Below are 19,785 nucleotides of genomic sequence, written 5' to 3' on the forward strand. Positions count from 1 at the left end.
GACCTTGTCCGCCTTCGCTTGGGCGTCCTTGCCGCGGACCTCCCAAATGAAGGAGCCCGTGAGGCCCCTTCTGTAAGAAAGCCCCTTGACACCTATGGTGTCAAGGTTTATGCTTCCCTCCAGCTTTTTAAGAGCCTCCAGGTAGGAGGCTCCTCCCTCGCAGGTCAGAGAGACTGCGGCGGTCTCCCTGGTCCTCGCAGTTTGCTTCTTCTTCTTCTTCTTCTTCTTTCTTTGCCCAGTGGGGGGGGCAACCCTCCCAGTACTCGACTGTTTGGGCAAGGGCCCCCCAACAGGCATCGGAGCCCTACCCCTTCTCCTGACCTCCACGAACCCATCCCCATCTGGGATGGAGGTCAGTGGCATCTGTGTAGCCGTCGAGGGGGCAGCCCGTGGTTGGGCTGCAACTTGGGCGTATGAGCCCCGCCCCGCCTTCATCTCTTTCAACTCCTGTTGAATACCAACAACCGCCTTGGACAGCTCAGCAGGATCCTTGTTGTCGCCCCGCCGTCCAAATCCTCCCCCTTCTCGCCGCAGCCAGCTTTCTTCCCCAATGGACCGAGTTTGGCGTCACGGAAGCTCTAACTGGGGCATTCGCCACATCCTTTGCCGTCGCCTGTCTTTCGAGGAGCGCATCCTTTTTCTTAGCTCCTTTCTAAGGCGCGAGCATTCTTCTTCAATATGCCTCAACCGGTCATTGGTGGCCTTAGTTTCCGCCCTTAGTTGTTCCAATGCAGTTTGTAGATCAGGGCCACAATTCGCCCTATTTCTCGCCTTCAGTTCCCTGGCTAATTCCATGATTCCCAGGTTGCAGCGCTTCATGCGACCTGAGATTTCGCCCTTTATATTTCCACAAGTCTTTCTCCTGGATTCAGCCTCCATTGCGTGATCTAAGATGCGCTCGATCAGCCTGCCAGTTTCAATGCCGGAGATCGATGGCCCCTCCGGGAAAACCACTTCCGCGTTGGTCAAATCAATGACCTCTTCTTCTGAAGATGTGGAATTGTTACTGGTCTCGCCCTCTTATTTGTTCTGGCTGTTAGTGTGCCAGTCTCCATTCCTCGGTGCATTCCAGAGTGCACCTTATCCCCTCCTTTGAGGAGCACCTTGCCTTCCTGACGCATTGGTCAGTTCGCGGGCCAGGTCGCCTACCCGCGAACAGCTTCCCGTATTGGTTACCAGAGTCGGGGCCGGGTCACCTACCCCAGACTCATAGCAGTAGCATGTTGACGACGGAGGGTGGCCTGCTAGCGCACCACCTAACACCGCCGGTGTGTGGACATCCGAACCACACCCTTTAATTACTGACTTTGTACTCATCATATTAATCATTTTATAATGGCACAAGCCAGTAAAAGGAAAGGAAATGAAGGAAGTAAGAGACAAAGCAAGAGTAGAAAAAGGGGGATAGAAAGAATTAAAGATAGAAATAGCCACACGAAGAGCATACACACTCCATTCATACCCTCCCTTTTAGTCGCCTCTTACGACAAGCAGGGAATACTGTGGGAGTATTCTACTACCCCTACCCACGGGGGGGACCCTGACGCAACCCTGACGCAACCCTGACGCAACCCTGACGCAACCCTGACGCAACCCTGACGCACCCTTTTTTTTTTTTTTTTCAGGGGGAAAACCTTCAATAGGCCCCTTGAGCCCGGTACTTAAGGGAGTGTCGGAATCTTACCGACTAAAAACCCACCTGGTGCAAAATCTCCCGCGAGGAGAAGAGGCAAGCGCAACGCACAGTCTGTAGAGTTCAAATTACCTATGTGCCTCTCCCCTAATAGGCCCGGCCGGAATTTCGTTACGCTTTCTCCCGCCAAACACACACACTCCTACATCCGCGCTCTCAACAGTATAGTTTCCTCCCCGGAGGCGCAATCTCTCATACCTAGGCGCACTCGACAGATACAACTGGAGACGCAGACCACTCACTCACTCCTGGCCTGACCTTACAATAAGACAATGTTCCGGTCAGGCCCACTCCACTCTTACACCGTATTTACACCACAGCTCTCACACTCCAGTATAATATAAGAAACTCCATACAATGAGGGGGAATCGACGCACAGCCGTCAGCCATTCGTCCCCCAGCCACGCGAAGGCTCGCCCGAGGGGGCCGCCTAGGAGCAGGTATCTTCTGCGGCCACCGCACGCAACCTTCTCTCATACCTCCGTTCTCTCTCTCTCTCCGCATCCTTTTTCGCCCTCATTACGCGCCCCGCGAAAGACCGGAATGCATCCCATCCCCCCGGCATCCAAGGATGCCCTGAGTATGCCGGAGAGGGAGAAATGCACCCCCCCCCCAAGTCCCCAACAAGACCGTCCCGCTCACTCATCCACGCAGGGCAGTCGACCAGGGTGTGGTCAGCGTCGTCTACATTCGCTCCGCAGTGAAAGCACTGCGAAGATACCGCCTTCCTTATTCTACAAAGGAATGCAGGGAAGCAACCATGTCGGTCATCAGCTGAGTGGTGTGAAAGGTCGTACTGATGGAGTGCGGCCTTTCAACCCACTAATCCAACCTATCGGCAATAGCTGCCCTAACCCGCGCCCCCGTTTCTCCCGTTACCCCTGTCAAACCTAACTCCTCTTCCTTCCATGCAGCAACCGCCATCCTGGCCTCAGCGCCCAGCGCCGCCCTAACGGCTGGAGGAACAGGTCCCTCCGCATCATTAGGGTCACGTACACCTCCGCCAGTCAGGGCGCAAGATGATCGAGAGGGATGATCCCCGCAACCATCATCGCCGCATGGAACGACACCGTCTATATGCACAACACACCCTGATCGCCACCCTCCTCTGAAACTATCGAATGGCCCGCTTAACACGCATGTCCTCCACAACAGCGCGCCACCAGACCGGTGCCCTATAAATAAGCACCGATTGCACTACGCTATCGTAGAGGCGTCTCTTTTTCTCCCCAGTCCATGAAGGTTCGGAAGGAGCCTTCCAAGAGACGGACGATCCCCTTTCGCCTTCGGAATCAGGCCGCAAAGTGGGGCCTAAATGTGAAGCTAGAGTCTAACACCACGCCCAGGTACTTGACTCTGGGACCTATAACAACCCTAGACCCCCTACCCTAATGGCGGGGCCGGAATACTCCTGCGTCTGCGGAGGGCAGAGGCAGTAAGGCCATTGCCTCCGTCTTGTGTGGCGCCACCTCGAGGCCAAGCTCCTCAATCGCACCCACTACACGTCAGGGTCGCGATCCGCGTTCGCGATTGCCTCCGACAAGTCCCGCCCCAATGACAGAAGGGCCGTGTCGTCTGCATAACAGACGACCCGGGAACCCCCCGGCATCGGAATTTGGAGGACACTGTCATAGGCGATGTTTCACAGGGTTGGTCCCAGCACCGAACCCTGCGGAACCCCGCACGAAACTTGTCTTTCCTCTAATGTCCCCGCTTCCCGACAAACAATAATGTTCGGTTGTACAAATAAACTTTTTATAATGTTCACAATATATATGGGAAGGCCCATTCCATCCAGCGCCCTGAAGATGGTCTCCCATGGCAGTGAGTTAAATGCATTCTGATATCCAGCGAAGTAAGGATCCCAACGCACTCACTGTCCACACACTCCCGCACTAAGTTTTTCACCACCATTATGGCACCGACCGTTGAGCGTCTAACGCGAAAGCCATGTTGCGCCTGCGACAGCAGACCCCCTGCCTCCAGGCACCTGTTTATCCTTGCCACAATCACCGCTCGAACAGTTTCGCGGCCTCATCCAGCAGGCAGATCGGTCTGTAGGAGCCAGGCAGATCCGGTTGGGCGTCCTGTTTCTTCTTATCAGGACCAGCCTAGCCCTTTTCCAGGCTGTTGGAAAGTTGCTTGTCCTGAAACACTCCGTAAATAGTTCGGCTAGACTGACCCCGCAGTGGACCGCTGCTGCCTTTATCACTATGCCCGGACGCCGTCCGGTCCCGGGCCTTTCCACCGGCGATCTTTCTTGCCGCAGTCAGCACCTCTTCCAGCGTTACCGCCGCACCATCCACTTGAACAACCGCGCAAGTCCCTACTAATGTTCCGCTCCACTTGGGAAAATAGGCCCCCCAACACCGGGCCATCACTTCTGGCTCGAGTACCTCCGTCAAGGGTGCTGAGTATGGCCTCAACTTCCCCATGACCAGGCGATATGGTCTGCCCCACGGATCTGCCTCAAGCGTCCCCACGAAGTCTCTCCAGGCAGTGGCTTTGGCCTTCCTAATGGCCCTCTTCAATTGTTTTTTAGTCTCCTGCAGGCCTCCAGACACAGCAATATTGGCAATCTCCAGATGACAACTCTTAATCCTACCAGAGATTTCCCCTTTATGTTTCCACAAGTTCTTCTTTGACCCCGGCTTCTGCAGCATGGTCCAGTATCTGTTCGATCAATTTCCCAGTTTCTATATTGGAGATCGATGGTTCCTCCAGAAGAACCCGTCCAAATTGTCAGATCGACGACCTCTTCCTCTGAAGACGAGGAGTAGGCGATCGGTCTCGCTCTCTTCCTTACAGCCCCGACAGGTACCATGTCGGTATCGACTTCTTTGTGCACTTAATCGTGCACCTCTGCCCCCCAACGGAGCATATCCCACTTCCTGTAACATCCGCCAATTCGCGGGCCAGGTCGCCTACCCGCGAACAAATTCCCGAAGCTCTATCCAGGATCGGAGCCGGGTCGCCTACTCTCGATCCATAGCAGTTGCAGGCTGACGACGGGGGTGGCCTGCTCTTTCACCACCATCACCGCCGTTGTGTGAGTATCCCTCCCACACTGGGTTTCGCCGAATTTGTACTCATTCATATTTTTTTAAATAAATGGCACAAGCCAGCGGAAAGGAAAGGAAAAGAAGGAAGTAAGAGAGAAGGAAAGAGAAGAAAAGAGGGGATAGAAAGAATTAAAGATAGTGTGACGTCCTAGAAGAGGACTGCCAAGGAGCAAGAACAATTTAGATAATTCTTCGATCCGATACCGACTTTCTTGCTGTCTTCTCGGCAAAGAGAATAAATGCCCTATTTGGGTCAGCCTGTAGAGCCAGTACTTTACCCGGGATCTGAGCTAGAAGCGGAACTTAACCCCCTTAATGAGTAAGAGATGACAACTTACCTTGATGTTAATATGCTCTATGATTTTACGGAATCCTCGGAGTGTGGTCCCCTGTGCTGATTTCCGGAGCTCCTTAATCCCAATTGTGCTAGTGTGAATTTTGAAGATAGGTACAAGGAATCAGGTGCAAAAGGAGCTTAGTTGTTGGTTCGAAACAATTCTAAAAATTTTAGGTAAAATAACAGTATATTCTTAAGTAAACTTTAACAATAAACAACACAAGGTTATGCACAGTATAACTCACAATACGAACACAGACAATAGCAAATGTAAAACTTTTATAAATGTAAAGATTAAGAAACAATTATCGAAAAACTCGTTTACAAACGTAGCAAACTTAGTAATAGATGTTCTTCTTCTTTCTTTAGTTTAGGCAAATTGCCTGTTTCGTAAAAGACGTTTTTCTGCCTATTGCACTGTTAAATTGTCGCACCATCGTTTTCGTGGGCGTCCCGTGCTTCTGCGGCCTACAGGTGACTTATCCCGTGCAATTCTGACAATTCTTCCGTTGTCCATTCTGTTAATATGTTCGTTCCATTCTTTTTTTCTTTTTAGTATCCATTCGTTGATGTTTTCCACTTTGCATGTTCTTCTTATATCTTCACTCTCTCTCGATCCAGTAGTGTTTTCCCAGCTATTCTGCGAAGAATTCTCATTTCGGTTGTCTCTAGTAACTGTTTCGTTTTCGCCGTGTCTGGTCGAGTTTCTGCGGTATGTGACATAATAGGTCTTACCATTGCCTTGTAGATTCTTGCTTTGGTCTCTATGTCAATGTTTTTGTTTCGCCATATTGTGTCATTCAAACAACCCGCTATTCTGGATGCCTTCATTGTCTGTTCTCTTACCTCTGCTTCAACATCACCATATCCTGAGATTTCTATTCCTAGGTACTTAAATCTCATTTCCTGCTGAATAACCTTCCTTTTTCCAGTTTGCATCTTAACGGCGTCTTTGATGTTGTCATGCATTTAGTTTTCTGGGCCGATATTTTCATGTTGAATGATTTGGCTATGCATTAAATCGGTGTAGTAGACGTTGTAGATCATCCTCATTTTCGGCCACTAATACAGCGTCATCAGCATAGCATAGGATGGTTATTTCTTCGCTGCCCATTTTATATCCTTTTAGCATCTTACGTTTCTTATTATTTCGTCCATAATGATGTTAAAAAGCAGGGGACTTAGGAATCCCCTTGTCGGATACCGCGACCTGCATCAATCGGTTCAGTCAAGGCGCCATTTATCTTTGCTTGGATCTTATTGTTTCTATAGATGTCCTCTATGGTCTTGATAAGATTGTTCGGAATTTGCCGGTTATAGAGGAGGTGTATAACATCCTTTAGCTGCATCGGTCGAATGCCTTTTCCAATCAATGAAACACATATATGCTGGTCTGTTGTATTCAATTGATTTTTCTGTTATCTGTCTTATGATAAAACCGCGTCTGTGCATGATCTACCTGATCTGAATCCCTGCTGTTCGTCTTCTAGATTCGTTAAGCTGTTAATTTTATTCGTTATGACTTTTGTTGTTAGTTTCAATGAAGTATTTAAAAGATTTATTCCCCTGTAATTTGTAGGTAGTTTTTTGTCTCCTTTTTTAAACATAACTATAGTTGTGCTGATTCGCCATTCATCAGGTATTTTGTGTTGGCATAGTATTTTTTGGATTAGGAATGTTAACTTTGTGTGAGACGTTGGCCACCATATTTTAGTAATTCGTTTGGGATGCCATCTTGCCCTGAGCTCTTCCTATTCTTTAGTTTTCGAATAGCTGTTTCTACATCACTGGACTCAATTTGTATGTCGTTTTTAGTTACTATTTCTGGCGTATTTAGTTCCACTTGAGGTTCTTCTGATTTATAGAGTTCTGTTAAGTAACTAATCCAGGTTTCTCTTGTGATCTGATTTGTTTCGATCATTTCGTTGACCTCCTTTCTTTGATTTCTAATAAATCGCCAGATTTGTTTTTGTAGTCCATAGAAGTCACTCTCCATTCTCTTCGAAAAAATCTCCCAATGATGTTGTTTTGTTTGCCTTACTAATGTCGCTGCTTGATTCCGGATTCGTCTATACATTTCGTATGATTCAGGTGTTCGTAATGTCCTATAGTTAAGGTATGCCATTTTCTTTTTTTTGCATATTTCCTTAATCTCTGGGCGGAACCAAGGAGTCTTGATCATTCTAGCCCGGTTTTTTACAGTTCGTGTTCCCAGGGCTTCGTATGCAGCTTCTAACATGTTGGTTCTTAGTTTCTTCCAGGCTATGTTTATGTTATCTTCTTCTTTTATTGGGTCTTTTTCGATTTTTTCTTTCAACCTGTTCTCGTATAGTTGTTTGGTTGGTAAGTTCCATAGTGACTCGATGTTTATTTTGATTCTTGAGTTGCTCGTGCAAGATTCCTTTGTGGTTTAAACTTCATTCTTATTTTTGCTAATAGCAGGCTATGATCGCTTCCTACATCCGCGGAGTTTAATGTCCTAACATCTAGTATTTGGTTTGGTTGGACGTATCTGTTAGTAACAATGTAATCAATTGTAGACCTGAAGCCTCTGGTGTTGCTATATGTGAATTTGTAGTGCTCTTTGTGGTTATAAAATGTATTGTTAATCCTTAGCTCGTTAAATGTGCACAATTGTGTCATAAGTTCTCCATTATCATTTAACACATTTTCGTTGAACCTTTGTTTAATTCCAGGTATTATTTCGTTTCCGATGCGGGCGTTAAAATCTCCAAGGATTATTATTTGTTGATTACTTGGTAATGATCCGACTAAGTTTTGTAGTTGGTCGTAGAAGGCTTCTCTTTCTTCCTTCGATTTGTTATCTTCGGGTGCATAAATTGACACTATATTTAACTTTTGTCATCCGCTTCCATTTTACAACCAAGATTCGTGAAGATACGTATCTACATTCTTGTATGTTGTTTTGATACTTCTTAGACACTGCGATGGCTACCCTTCTTTTGCCCTGATTTGTTGTTCTACCCCACTATATATCACTAAGTAATCTTCGTACTGTATTTGCCCTTTGCCTTTCTTTTTGGTCTCTTGTAAGGCGCAAATATCGATGTTATTATCCTTCAGTTCTTTCAGGGTCTCTTGATCTTTATTATTGAATGACTTGATGTTCCATGTAGCCAGTCGCATTATGTGTTCTTTCTTCCATTTCTTTGTCCATTTTCTTGCGTGTGTCGTCATCTGTATTTCCGTCCTGTTCCGAGGCCAAAACTCTTTTCTATGAGCAATTTTCTTTTTTTTTACGTGGGTAGGGAGCTAACCTGATCCAACAACCTTCCTCCTTTTCCCGGGCTTAGGACCGGCAACATGATCGCTGATCTGCGATCATGCAGGCGGAGTTTTAATAAGTAATAAGTCTTTAGTAATAGATGTCGAATTCAATAACAGATGTCGAACCTAATAGCAATTGTCATACTACGAAACAAATATCGAACTTAGTCGACGCAGAAATAGTAGACAAAGGTTCGACGCGAAACACTCGAATTACGGTGTTAGGTCTTACTGATCGACTCACGGTAACAGATATTAAATTGTAAAAACCGTCAAAATTAGTAAGGTTCACGCAATAAACTAATTTATGAAGCGAACTAATCAAAGTATTGTAGTAGACTTTTTATGTGTTTTAAGTATAATGGTTGCCGGTAGACTGCCGGCGAGGAGTCTCTAAGCTCCCCACGTCGAGTCCCGTACGGCCGAGTGGGAGGTACCCCACTCGCGCTAGGTGCTTCCTCCACTACCGACTTTTACCAACCCGTGGGAAAGGAATCTGCTGATCTTTTAAGTTTGCACGTGTGAATAAATATTAGTTACAATCAAGCTCTAAACTGCTGTCGTCAGCTGGGAATGGAATTTGCCTCGAAAATATCATTTACTATCAAGCGCTAATTCCCGGTAGCGACTAAAGTATCAGGTTACTATCAGGCAGAAATTCCCAGAACTGCACGTGCGCCTTATACTTGAGCAAGAGATTTCCTTTCATTGCACGTTTGCTTTATTACGACTGTGGGGAATTTTATGTTCCAGCTAACATTATTACTTTATATAAATGTTATTAACTATTTGTTCTATTATTAATAATAACTGTTAAAATTTATTCCCAATTAAAGAACAACAAAATATATAACAACGTTATCTGCAGCAACCATTTAATTAAAGATGAATGCAAACAGCAATTGTTATATCAACCAAATGTTAATAACAAGTGTCGGTAATGTAGGAGCACGAAGTCGGTATTACAGACTTCCACTTATCGACAGACCTGCTTACCGACCCTATTGGTAGGTAAGGTAGGTTCCACATGAACGACAATTGATCTGTACCATTCTAATTTCCATATGCTAACAAAAATGCAAACATCGATGGTCGTTCACAGAGTACACTAGATAAAAGTGCAAATTATACAATATGTAGAGAAAAACATCGCGTACTAAAATATTAGAATACAAAACAATATGGATACAAATTTGTTAATGAAGAAAAAGCAAATATTAACGCTAAATATAGAATTATGACAAAATTCAGATTTACTATAAATACTTGAATTTTCGAAATTAGTTGTCACTATGACGTGACACCTCCCCCCTTTAAGAGAAGCACGTAGGAATTCATTTTCTACTGCTTCGTAAAGAGCGAAATTTCTGAAGATTTCGTCGTCCGCATAAAACCGCAATTGCTTACCGGGTGATTCCTCGGTTTGCGAGCTGCTTGTAGCCGTAGTTGGTTGATTGCTATCGGCTAAACTGTTTACTGTTTCGGACTGCTCCGTGGTGATTTCACGGAGTTCGGTTTCGGTTGATGCAGCTCGGCGATCCTTACTGTTCTTTAACTGGAGAAGTAGGCCCGTTATTGAGCCCCAAATAGCGCCCAATAGATGGATGCTCCACCCATATACCGTGTGTAGGGCGTAACCACGCAAGATGGAATCAACGACCAATTTTATTATTTTAAATATAATATTACTCCTAGTATTGCCGCACTGACTGACCCGAATTTCAAAAGTCCGTTCCACACTTTCGAGGTAACACTTTCCGCAAATTTGTTAAATTCGTTCTTACTCACAAAGTTCATAAAATTTAATGTTTCTGTTTGCACTTTTTGACCGGTTGCCCCCCTGGCAATATTGTTCAGTATAGAGGGCTGTTCTATAGGGAACATTACGTGGTCCCTAAGATTGTCCAGATCCGCCTGTGTGTAAATACCACTGGTTGCCAAGGATCCCGCGTCGGTATATTTCCACAACACTTCCGTGTCTGGTTCCAAAATTTGCGGATCCTTTACGTAAGTTGGCTTTGGCAGCAACTGGTACCAAACACCTTCAACCAGATATTCTTGTGGTAGTAGTGCGCTGCAGGATTCTTCGGTGCCCTTACTTACCAAAATTCTGGATTTTGGTTTAAGGAACATGCTGGTGTTTTGATATGTCACTGGGAGTTCACGATAACATTCTCCCGCGTGTCTAACCTTTACAGGAACCGGTGTGCATTTGATAATATGTGCAACTTCACCGCCTATCACTGCCATGTATCCTGGTTTTTTCATTACTGTATACGCAAAGACATCAGGAAGGATCGCGGCCAAGGCTAACGCATTTCTGATTACTTGCTGTTCCAGATTACATCTTTGTTGTAGTACACTGTGGTATAGAGCTTCCAACTGGTCACGATGATGCCTTTCAACATACACAAATTTCGAGTTCACGTAGGCGAACAAATCCATATTGTTAGGTGTTATTTTCGCCTTTGATGTGAACGTTCTTCCCCGCTGTGTTTCTAAAATGAACAGCTTCGGATGTTCTGTCGTGATCAAACTATACCCACAGAGATGGTGTTCTTCCTTGCCCATTAATGCGAAAGTCGTATCCCCCTCTGTCACCGTATACATTGTTGACAGTAGTGAAATGGTAACAGGCGAAACTATTTTTGTTGCTGTGCCTTCGTATAAAGCTGTGTATTGTTCGAAGTTGCACGCCGATTTAGGAATTATTGTCCAAAATGCACTCCCGTTTTCGTCCGTGAGGCATGTTCCTTCCGAAAAGGTGCACCGCACATTTCCCCGTAGTGAGATCACATTATCCTTCACTCTCACTGTTCCCGTATATGTTCTTATATTTGTTCGTACTACACTTTGCACTACTACACCGTCCCATGTTCCGTCGGTATCTGCGTATTGTGTGCCGAGGCACTTACCGTCGGTGGCTATGGAGCCTGCTAATGTAACACTCCGAAAATCGGTCGTATTTACTCGAAGTCCAGTCAATTGAGTGAACGAATTTAAAGAAAGTGTACCGGTATTAATAATCGATTTGCAAACGTCGGCAGACACGTCCATCAGATATACGCGGCGCCCGTTATGAACAGCTGATATATGCGAGCTCATGCCGCAGTAATAAATGACACGGTCAACTTCAATCCGACACTGGTATACCGGTGTTGTATCGTAGTCAGTCAGCTGCAACAGCTGTATGTACGTCTTCGTCTTATTGGGTGTTGTGGTGGGGAGATTGCAGTCCCCCGTCTCCAGCAGTGACACAGATGTTATATTCGCAGCTGTCCCGCCGCAATCGTAACCCAACAATGCGGAAGCTATGGTGACGTAACCGATGATGATGCAGCAAAGTTCGGAATGCATCCTTTCTGTTGCAGATGTACAGGTCTTTACAAAATTTCTTATAATAGATTCATACAAAGGTTATATATGTGATAATTATGCAGAATTGTCCTAATTTTTATTTCTAGTTAATTTAACCTTGTCTCGATGGACAATCCTACTTCCATTTTTATAACTAATTTTTATGTTATTATTACGTAGAATCTCTAGAATCTGGTGGGGGCCAGTGTACTGGTCTCCAAACTTAGAAGTTGGTTGTTTCAACAAATAGACGTTATTTCCGACCTCAAGTTTTTGGCCGCGAGAATTTTGATCATAATAAAATTTGGATTTTATTTTTGCGCCCACCAGGTTCCTTCTTGCTATTTTCTGAGCTGACCTAATTTTATGAACTAAATCTAAATAGTATTCTAAATAGGTATTCTCTAGGGCAACGTTCGTAAGCACCTCTCCCGAGGGAGCATTCGCTTGTTTTCCGAATACCAATTCATGAGGTGTGAACCTAGTTCCCTCATGTGTGCTAGTATTGTATGCGAACATAGCATGAGTGAGCCAATTATCCCACTTGCTATTTTTACTAATAAATTGTTTTAAGTATTCTATTAATACAATGTGCGAACGCTCAAGTGACCCATTTGACTGTGGGTGAAATGCTGTGGTTTTTATTTGCTTACAACGGTACTGTTTAGCAATTGCCCTTAGTAAGGAGCTTGTGAAATTTTTCCCTTGATCCGTCAGAATTGAGCGTGGCGCTCCGAATATATTACAAAAATTATGGACCATGCCTTTCGCAATATCAACTGATGTAGCTGTCTTCAGAGCTACTGCAACGAAAAATTTTGTTAGTGAATCCTGTATGGTGAGAATATATTTATTGCCCTTTTTTGTTTCTGGAAGTGGTCCAACAATGTCCATGGCAATTTTGTCGAATGCCGCTCCTGGCGTATCGGTTAGTATCATTGGCTCTTTAGACTTTATTCTAACTAATTTCTTTAATTGACATCCTTCGCAATTTCTAATGTATTCTTGTATGTCTTTTTTCATATTGGGCCAATGATACTTCTGCCTAATTCTGTTATAAGTTTTTGTTACACCCTTATGTCCACCGATAGCCGAAGAGTGGCATTCTGCAAGAATGTCATTACGCTTTTCCTGTTCTGGGATTAGAATTTCATTAAGACAAATTACTATTTTGCAAATTTCAGATTCAAAAGTATTTTGAAGTTTCCTTTGGACGTGCGACCATGGGATGCCATCGATATTATTTGTCTTAGAAATACTTACAGATTTAAGTCCCAATTCGCGGGTAACAGAAAGTAAAGCGCCAATTGCTTCTACCAGAGTTTCGAATTTTGTAGAGTTCTCAGCTTGTTCCTTTATAGGTATTATTACTAGTTTATATTTTCCGATGTTAGTTACCCTAGCTCGAGCTAACACTAAATGTTCTGATTTCGGGAGCCGTTTGGCTTTATCAAAAGTTTGGCGCCATCGTCACAAGGTGTACCGCTAAGATCCGTAAATACTATCAAGTTATCTCGCCTTAAATGCAGAGAGTCCCTTGTCTCGAATATATTTTCCGTTATCATTCTTGAACGCATATCTACTCTCGTCGGTGTGTACGGAGAAACAATTTATCGTAGTCAGCTGAGTCACTGGCACTCTCGACGTCAGAGTATTCATTGTCTGTTTCTGTTATCTTAGCGTCAGCTGTCGAGGGTAACGTCACGTCGAGATCGTCTGTCCCGTCAGCTGTTTCGTCGAGGTCATAGTCTTCGTTTTCTGTTAATGCGCGTCTGACATTGAACCTAATAGGGCTGTCGTCCGAATCGTCCGCATATACAGGGAGTACGCTCCTCGTCTCCACTGGATTTCGGGATAAGGCATCTGCGTTAGCATTAGCAATTCCGGGCTTATACACAATTTTGAACGAATAGTCAGCTAACTTCAAACTCCATTTTACGAGTCTCGAAGTCGGATCTTTAATTGACTTGAGCCAAACTAGCGGTTTGTGATCAGTTATCAGAGTAAACTCTCGCCCGTATAAATAAGGCCTAAAATAATTTGTCGCATATACTACTGCCAGAAGTTCTCTTTCAATTGTAGAGTAGTTTATTTCTGCTTTATTCAAAATTCGCGAGCAGTATGAGACAGGCAGATCCTTCCCGACAGGACCTTGACTCAAGACGGCACCAATTGCATAGCCGGATGCATCTGTTGTTACGTTAAAGGGCAAGTTAAAATTTGGAAACTGTAGTATCGGTTCCTTGCACAATGAGTCCCTTAACGAGCAAAATGCATTTTCTTGGGTACTTTCCCAGCGAAATAAAACATCCTTTTTTAATAAATCTGTCAATGGTTTAGCAACCTTAGAAAAGGCAGGAATAAACCTTCTATAATATCCGGCAAGTCCCAAAAATTGTCGAACAGATTTAGCGTTTTTCGGTCGCGGAAATTCTCTGACAGCGTCTAATTTTTTTGGATCAGGTTTAACACCGTTCTCCCCGATGATGTGTCCCAAATAGATTACCTCCCGCCTTAAAAATTCACATTTATCGGGTTGTAACCTCAAATTGGCCTTACGGAGTCTTTGCGCGAGTTTATCAAATTTTGCTTCATGCTCGCTAAGTGACCTTGCGTAAAGAACGACATCATCCAAGTAAACAAACATTTCCTCGCCCTGTAAACCGGTCAAGACATGATCCATCAACCGTTGAAAAGTTGCTGGAGCGTTTTTTAAGCCGAATGGCATTCTACTAAATTCAAAATGACCGTACGGGGTCGAGAACGCTGTCTTTTCTCGGTCATCCGGATGCATTTTAATTTGGTGAAATCCGGATTTCAAATCAAATGTCGAAAAATATCTTGCCGCGCCGAGTTGGTCTAATATTTCGGTTATGTTAGGTATAGGATAAGCGTCTCCTACTGTTTTTTCATTTAAATTCCGATAATCGATCACCATCCGCCATTTGGGATTTCCTTTGGAATCCGCCTTTTTAGGTACAATCCATATTGGAGAATTGTACGGTGAGAGAGATGGCCTAATTATTCCGTCTTTCAGCAATTCAGATGTCTGTTTCCTAACTTCTTCCTTGTGAACCGGAGGGAATCTATATTGTTTTGTGTACACCGGAACACTGTCACTAGTAATGATCTTATGTTGCAAAATATCGGTGCATCCAAGCGGTTCGCCTGGCAAATGGAAGATATCAGCGTTTGCTGCAATTAATTTTGAAACAGATTCAGCCTCTTCCGTATTCAAATGTTCGAGACGGAGGAGGGATTTTACGGATTCTACTCGAGAGGGTGGTAAGGTTGATTCAGATTTCGGATCACCCCTCTTCGGAGTTTCATTAGCGGAGGTGGATGCAAAAATGGTATGTACATAATGCAAATATTCGGATTGATCGGGATCGCAGATTTCGGACAAAGGATCGGAGTTATTTGGTGCAGAATTCGGAAGAGTACCTAGACTATAATCAAATAATTCCAATCTCTGAATTGCTAAAGAGACAGGTTTCGAAGTCGTGTTTATACCTTAAAATATGCTTTCCCGTTTTCGTTTTTAACTAAAGCTTCACCTGCATAGACTCCAGGTGGGAGCTGTAACTGAGGGATATATCCCTCTTTTACTTCAGTGTTCGCGACGTAGCAGTAGCAAATTTGAGACATTCTTGAAGGAATGCAAACACTCTCGTCTGTGACAAACGGAATTACCTTTTCGCGAAATTTAAGACATCCACTAGTATAATCAATGGTAGCAGATTTTGATTGTAGGAACTCGGTTCCCAAAATACCATCCGATTGAATAGGGAAATTTCCTTCTACTAAGTGGAATTTAACGTTCTCCCCAAATATGCGAACCTTGGCAGTGCCAAGCGTGTTATGTCTGTCCTGGGAGATACCCGTTAACTGTACTGTCTCCGTAGCGTCTGTTTCTGTCGATTTACGTAGTACGTTAGATTTTATCAAATTGATTTCCGCGCCAGTGTCGATCATCAATGTCACGGTGCCAGTCAGTTCTTGAGAGGTACCAGTGACACATGGAGCCCTAATAACCGGTTCGTACATTATTTGCCTGATTGCGATTGTTCCGGTTTCAGTTGCGGAGATTTTGGACGCGGTTTGGGAGAGGGGGAACGGCGTGCGTCCGCCGCCGGACCCTTCCCGTCGTTTCCCTGGTTCTGATTATTTCGTTTATCATTATTATATTTTAATGATCGACACTCGTATTTCCAATGGCCTAATTTCTTGCAATAATTACAATGACCTTCTCTTCGTTTAACCGATTTATTAGATGAATTTGGTGGACTTGGTGAATTTTTTCCTGACTTTCTTTTTAGCCAGCAATTGTTTTCCTTATGACCCTGCTTTTTGCAGTGATCACAGACTATTATTTCCTTAATTTGTCTGACATTCGCGACACGGCTCTTATAAGTAGGAGAAGCAGTTCTTTTTGCGTCGTCTTGAATCTGTTTGTCAATTCGCAGCAAACAAATTAAGGCTGAACTAAAATCGGTATACCGTTCGAATCGCAATGCAGTTCGGTAATCTGACGGAAGACCGCGAATGAAGGCGTCAAGGCCTTCCTCTTCTATTTTGCGCTCAACAGATCGTTCTAAACGCCCAACCTGCTTAGATTCCTCATCAATTATTGACTGAGTTAGACCACGGACGCGACTAAAGTAATCAAGAACGTGCTCCTTTGGTTTTTTAAACTCGGTTGCTAGTTGTCCGCGATAGTAATTCGTCCCGTGTGCTGGCAAGAAAGCATCTTTCAGCCGATCTATTAATTGCTCTACTTTAGTTATTTTCAGATCCTCTACAACAACGTATGCGTGTCCGTTTAATTTCGAGATAAGCAGCTTGGTTAGTGAAGTTTCTGTTTCGGCAGAATAACAAGCGGGCAAAGAATCAAGAGCTCTTTTACAAGCTCTCGCAAACTGAATAACCGAGATGTTGTGACCATCGAACCTCGGTACCGCTTCCACAATTTCACGCAATTTGACCGAAGCATTCGTTGTACGCGGAGGAGGAGAGGGCGGACGAGATGCAGCAACTACTCCCCTCAATAAATCTAATTCGCGCTTTAGTCGCTCATTTTCTGTTTTCAAATCGTTACTATTTGGCAAAGGAGTAACGATAGTTTGACGCGGTGGAACAGGCCGTGGAGAACTGGATGGCGACAAATTTGGTGTTCTTGATATGGTGATAAATGAGTCTACCGGAGTTCGCGATCGTTCAAATCCTCGAAAGCCGCTAAAATCTTCGCCCATAGACCTACGAATTTCTTCTTCCCTTAATTCTAGTTTACGTTCTCTATGTGCTAACTCTTTTCTTTTATTTTCAATCTCACTCTCTCTCCTGTCTAGTTCCTCCTGTCTTTTATAAGTTTCCAACTGCAAATTATTTAACTGTTCTTGGAACAAAATGATTTCTTCCATTCTTTTTCTTATTAATAATTCTTTTTCCGCTAATTCGTCATTGAATCCACCCATCGCCCCGTCAGAGATGGGAGAATCCGTTCTAACGCGTGTACGGTCTGTTGCCATTTTAACTACTATGAAATATTTTCTTTTTATATGTGAATTATAGCAATGATCCCACACTGAGGATTCGAGCTAAATTAGGTTAAGATTCTCACTTCCCTTTTTCTATCCCACCGCTGCCACCAGTTTTTGCCCTCCTGTGACGTCCTAGAAGAGGACTGCCAAGGAGCAAGAACAATTTTAGATAATTCTCCGATCCGATACCGACTTTCTTGCTGTCTTCTCGGCAAAGAGAATAAATGCCCTATTTTGGGTCAGCCTGTAGAGCCAGTACTTTACCCGGGATCTGGGCTAGAAGCGGAACTTAACCCCCTTAATGAGTAAGAGATGACAACTTACCTTGATGTTAATATTGCTCTATGATTTTACGGAATCCTCGGAGTGTGGTCCCCTGTGCTGATTTCCGGAGCTCCTTAATTCCAATTGTGCTAGTGTTGAATTTTGAAGATAGGTACAAGGAATCAGGTGCAAAAGGAGCTTAGTTGTTGGTTCGAAACAATTCCAAAAATTTTAGGTAAAATAACAGTATATTCTTAAGTAAACTTTAACAATAAACAACACAAGGTTATGCACAGTATAACTCACAATACGAACACAGACAATAGCAAATGTAAAACTTTTATAAATGTAAAGATTAAGAAACAATTATCGAAAAACTCGTTTACAAACGTAGCAAACTTAGTAATAGATGTCGAATTCAATAACAGATGTCGAACCTAATAGCAATTGTCATACTACGAAACAAATATCGAACTTAGTCGACGCAGAAATAGTAGACAAAGGTTCGACGCGAAACACTCGACTTACGGTGTTAGGTCTTACTGATCGACTCACGGTAACAGATATTAAATTGTAAAAACCGTCAAAATTACTAAGGTTCACGCAATAGACTAATTTATGAAGCGAACTAATCAAGTATTGTAGTAGACTTTTTATGTGTTTTAAGTTTAATGGTTGCCGGTAGACTGCCGGCGAGGAGTCTCTAAGCTCCCCACGTCGAGTCCGTACGGCCGAGTGGGAGGTACCCCACTCGCGCTAGGTGCTTCCTCCACTACCGACTTTTACCAACCCGTGGGAAAGGAATCTGCTGATCTTTTATGTTTGCACGTGTGAATAAATATTAGTTACAATCAAGCTCTAAACTGCTGTCGTCAGCTGGGAATGGAATTTGCCTCGAAAAATATCATTTACCATCAAGCGCTAATTCCCGGTAGCGACTAAAGTATCAGGTTACTATCAGGCAGAAATTCCCAGAACTGCACGTGCGCCTTATACTTGAGCCAAGAGATTTCCTTTCATTGCACGTTTGCTTTATTACGACTGTGGGGATTTTATGTTCCAGCTAACATTATTACTTTATATAAATGTTATTAACTATTTGTTCTATTAATTAATAATAACCGTTAAAATTTATTCCCAATTAAAAGAACAACAAAATATATAACAACGTTATCTGCAGCAACCATTTAATTAAAGATGAATGCAAACAGCAACTGTTATATCAACCAAATGTTAATAACAAGTGTCGGTAATGTAGGAGCACGAAGTCGGTATTACAGACTTCCACTTATCGACAGAACTGCTTACCGACCCTATTGGTAGGTAAGGTAGGTCTCCACATGAACGACAATTGATCCGTACCATTCTAATTTCCATATGCTAACAAAAATGCAAACATCGATGGTCGTTCACAAGAGTACCCACTAGATAAAAGTGCAAATTATACAATATGTAGAGAAAAACATCGCGTACTAAAATATTAGAATACAAAACAATATGGATACAAATTTGTTAATGAAGAAAAAGCAAATATTAACGCTAAATATAGAATTATGACAAAATTCAGATTTACCATAAATACTTGAATTTTCGAAATTAGTTGTCACTATGACGTGACAATAGAAATAGCCATACGGAGAGCAATCATACACCATTTATACCATCCCTTTTAGTCGCCTCTTACGACAAGCAGGGAATACTGTGGGAGTATTCTACTACTTCCTACCCACAGGGGGGACCCTGACGCAACCCTGACGCAACCCTGACGCAACCCTGACGGAACCCTGACGCCACCCTTTTTTTTTTTTTTTCTTTTTTTCGTCAGGGGGAAAAACCTTCAAAAGGTTCCTTGGGCCCGGTACCTAACGGAGTGTCGGATTTCTACCGACTAAAAAACCCCCTGGTGCAAACACAATCATTCGTTGGATGGGAGGGGCAGAACCGTGCTATATACACATACTCACTTACTCCCATCCCGATGAGCCTGGCCGGTATTTTGCCAGGCTCTCTCCATTCACACACTCACCCACACCTTATAACTAATTATTGCGCCTCACGGTGAGGCGCAACCTAAACCTACTATTTATAAGTATATACACAAACCCGACCATCCATCCCATGATGCAATGGTTGGGTTCATACAACTTATGTATCAGCATGCTCTTTCTTCTCAGCAGGGGAAAGCGACGCACTAGACCGGGCCAGGCGCCGCTAAAGCTGCCCGGAGCCTCGCCCGGGGGGGCC

The 19,785-nt window shown here is 43.8% G+C and overlaps 1 protein-coding gene across 1 annotated transcript; it reads right to left on the reverse strand.

Annotated features, from left to right (window-relative positions):
• Window positions 1-567: 567 nt before the first annotated feature.
• LOC122526160 lies at window positions 568-17,708 on the reverse strand. Its single transcript, XM_043649370.1, has 6 exons — window positions 17,602-17,708; window positions 10,070-11,742; window positions 9,647-9,935; window positions 9,512-9,536; window positions 3,876-4,366; window positions 568-986 (listed from the first exon to the last, which is right to left on the reverse strand). Exons 2-6 carry the CDS (start codon window positions 11,735-11,737, stop codon window positions 568-570), a joined length of 2,892 nt encoding a protein of 963 aa, XP_043505305.1. The 5' UTR covers window positions 11,738-11,742; window positions 17,602-17,708.
• Window positions 17,709-19,785: the final 2,077 nt, after the last annotated feature.

The sequence above is a fragment of the Polistes fuscatus genome, unplaced genomic scaffold (genome assembly GCF_010416935.1).
Source record: "Polistes fuscatus isolate 324 unplaced genomic scaffold, CU_Pfus_HIC Scaffold100, whole genome shotgun sequence".
Taxonomy (NCBI): domain Eukaryota; kingdom Metazoa; phylum Arthropoda; class Insecta; order Hymenoptera; family Vespidae; genus Polistes; species Polistes fuscatus.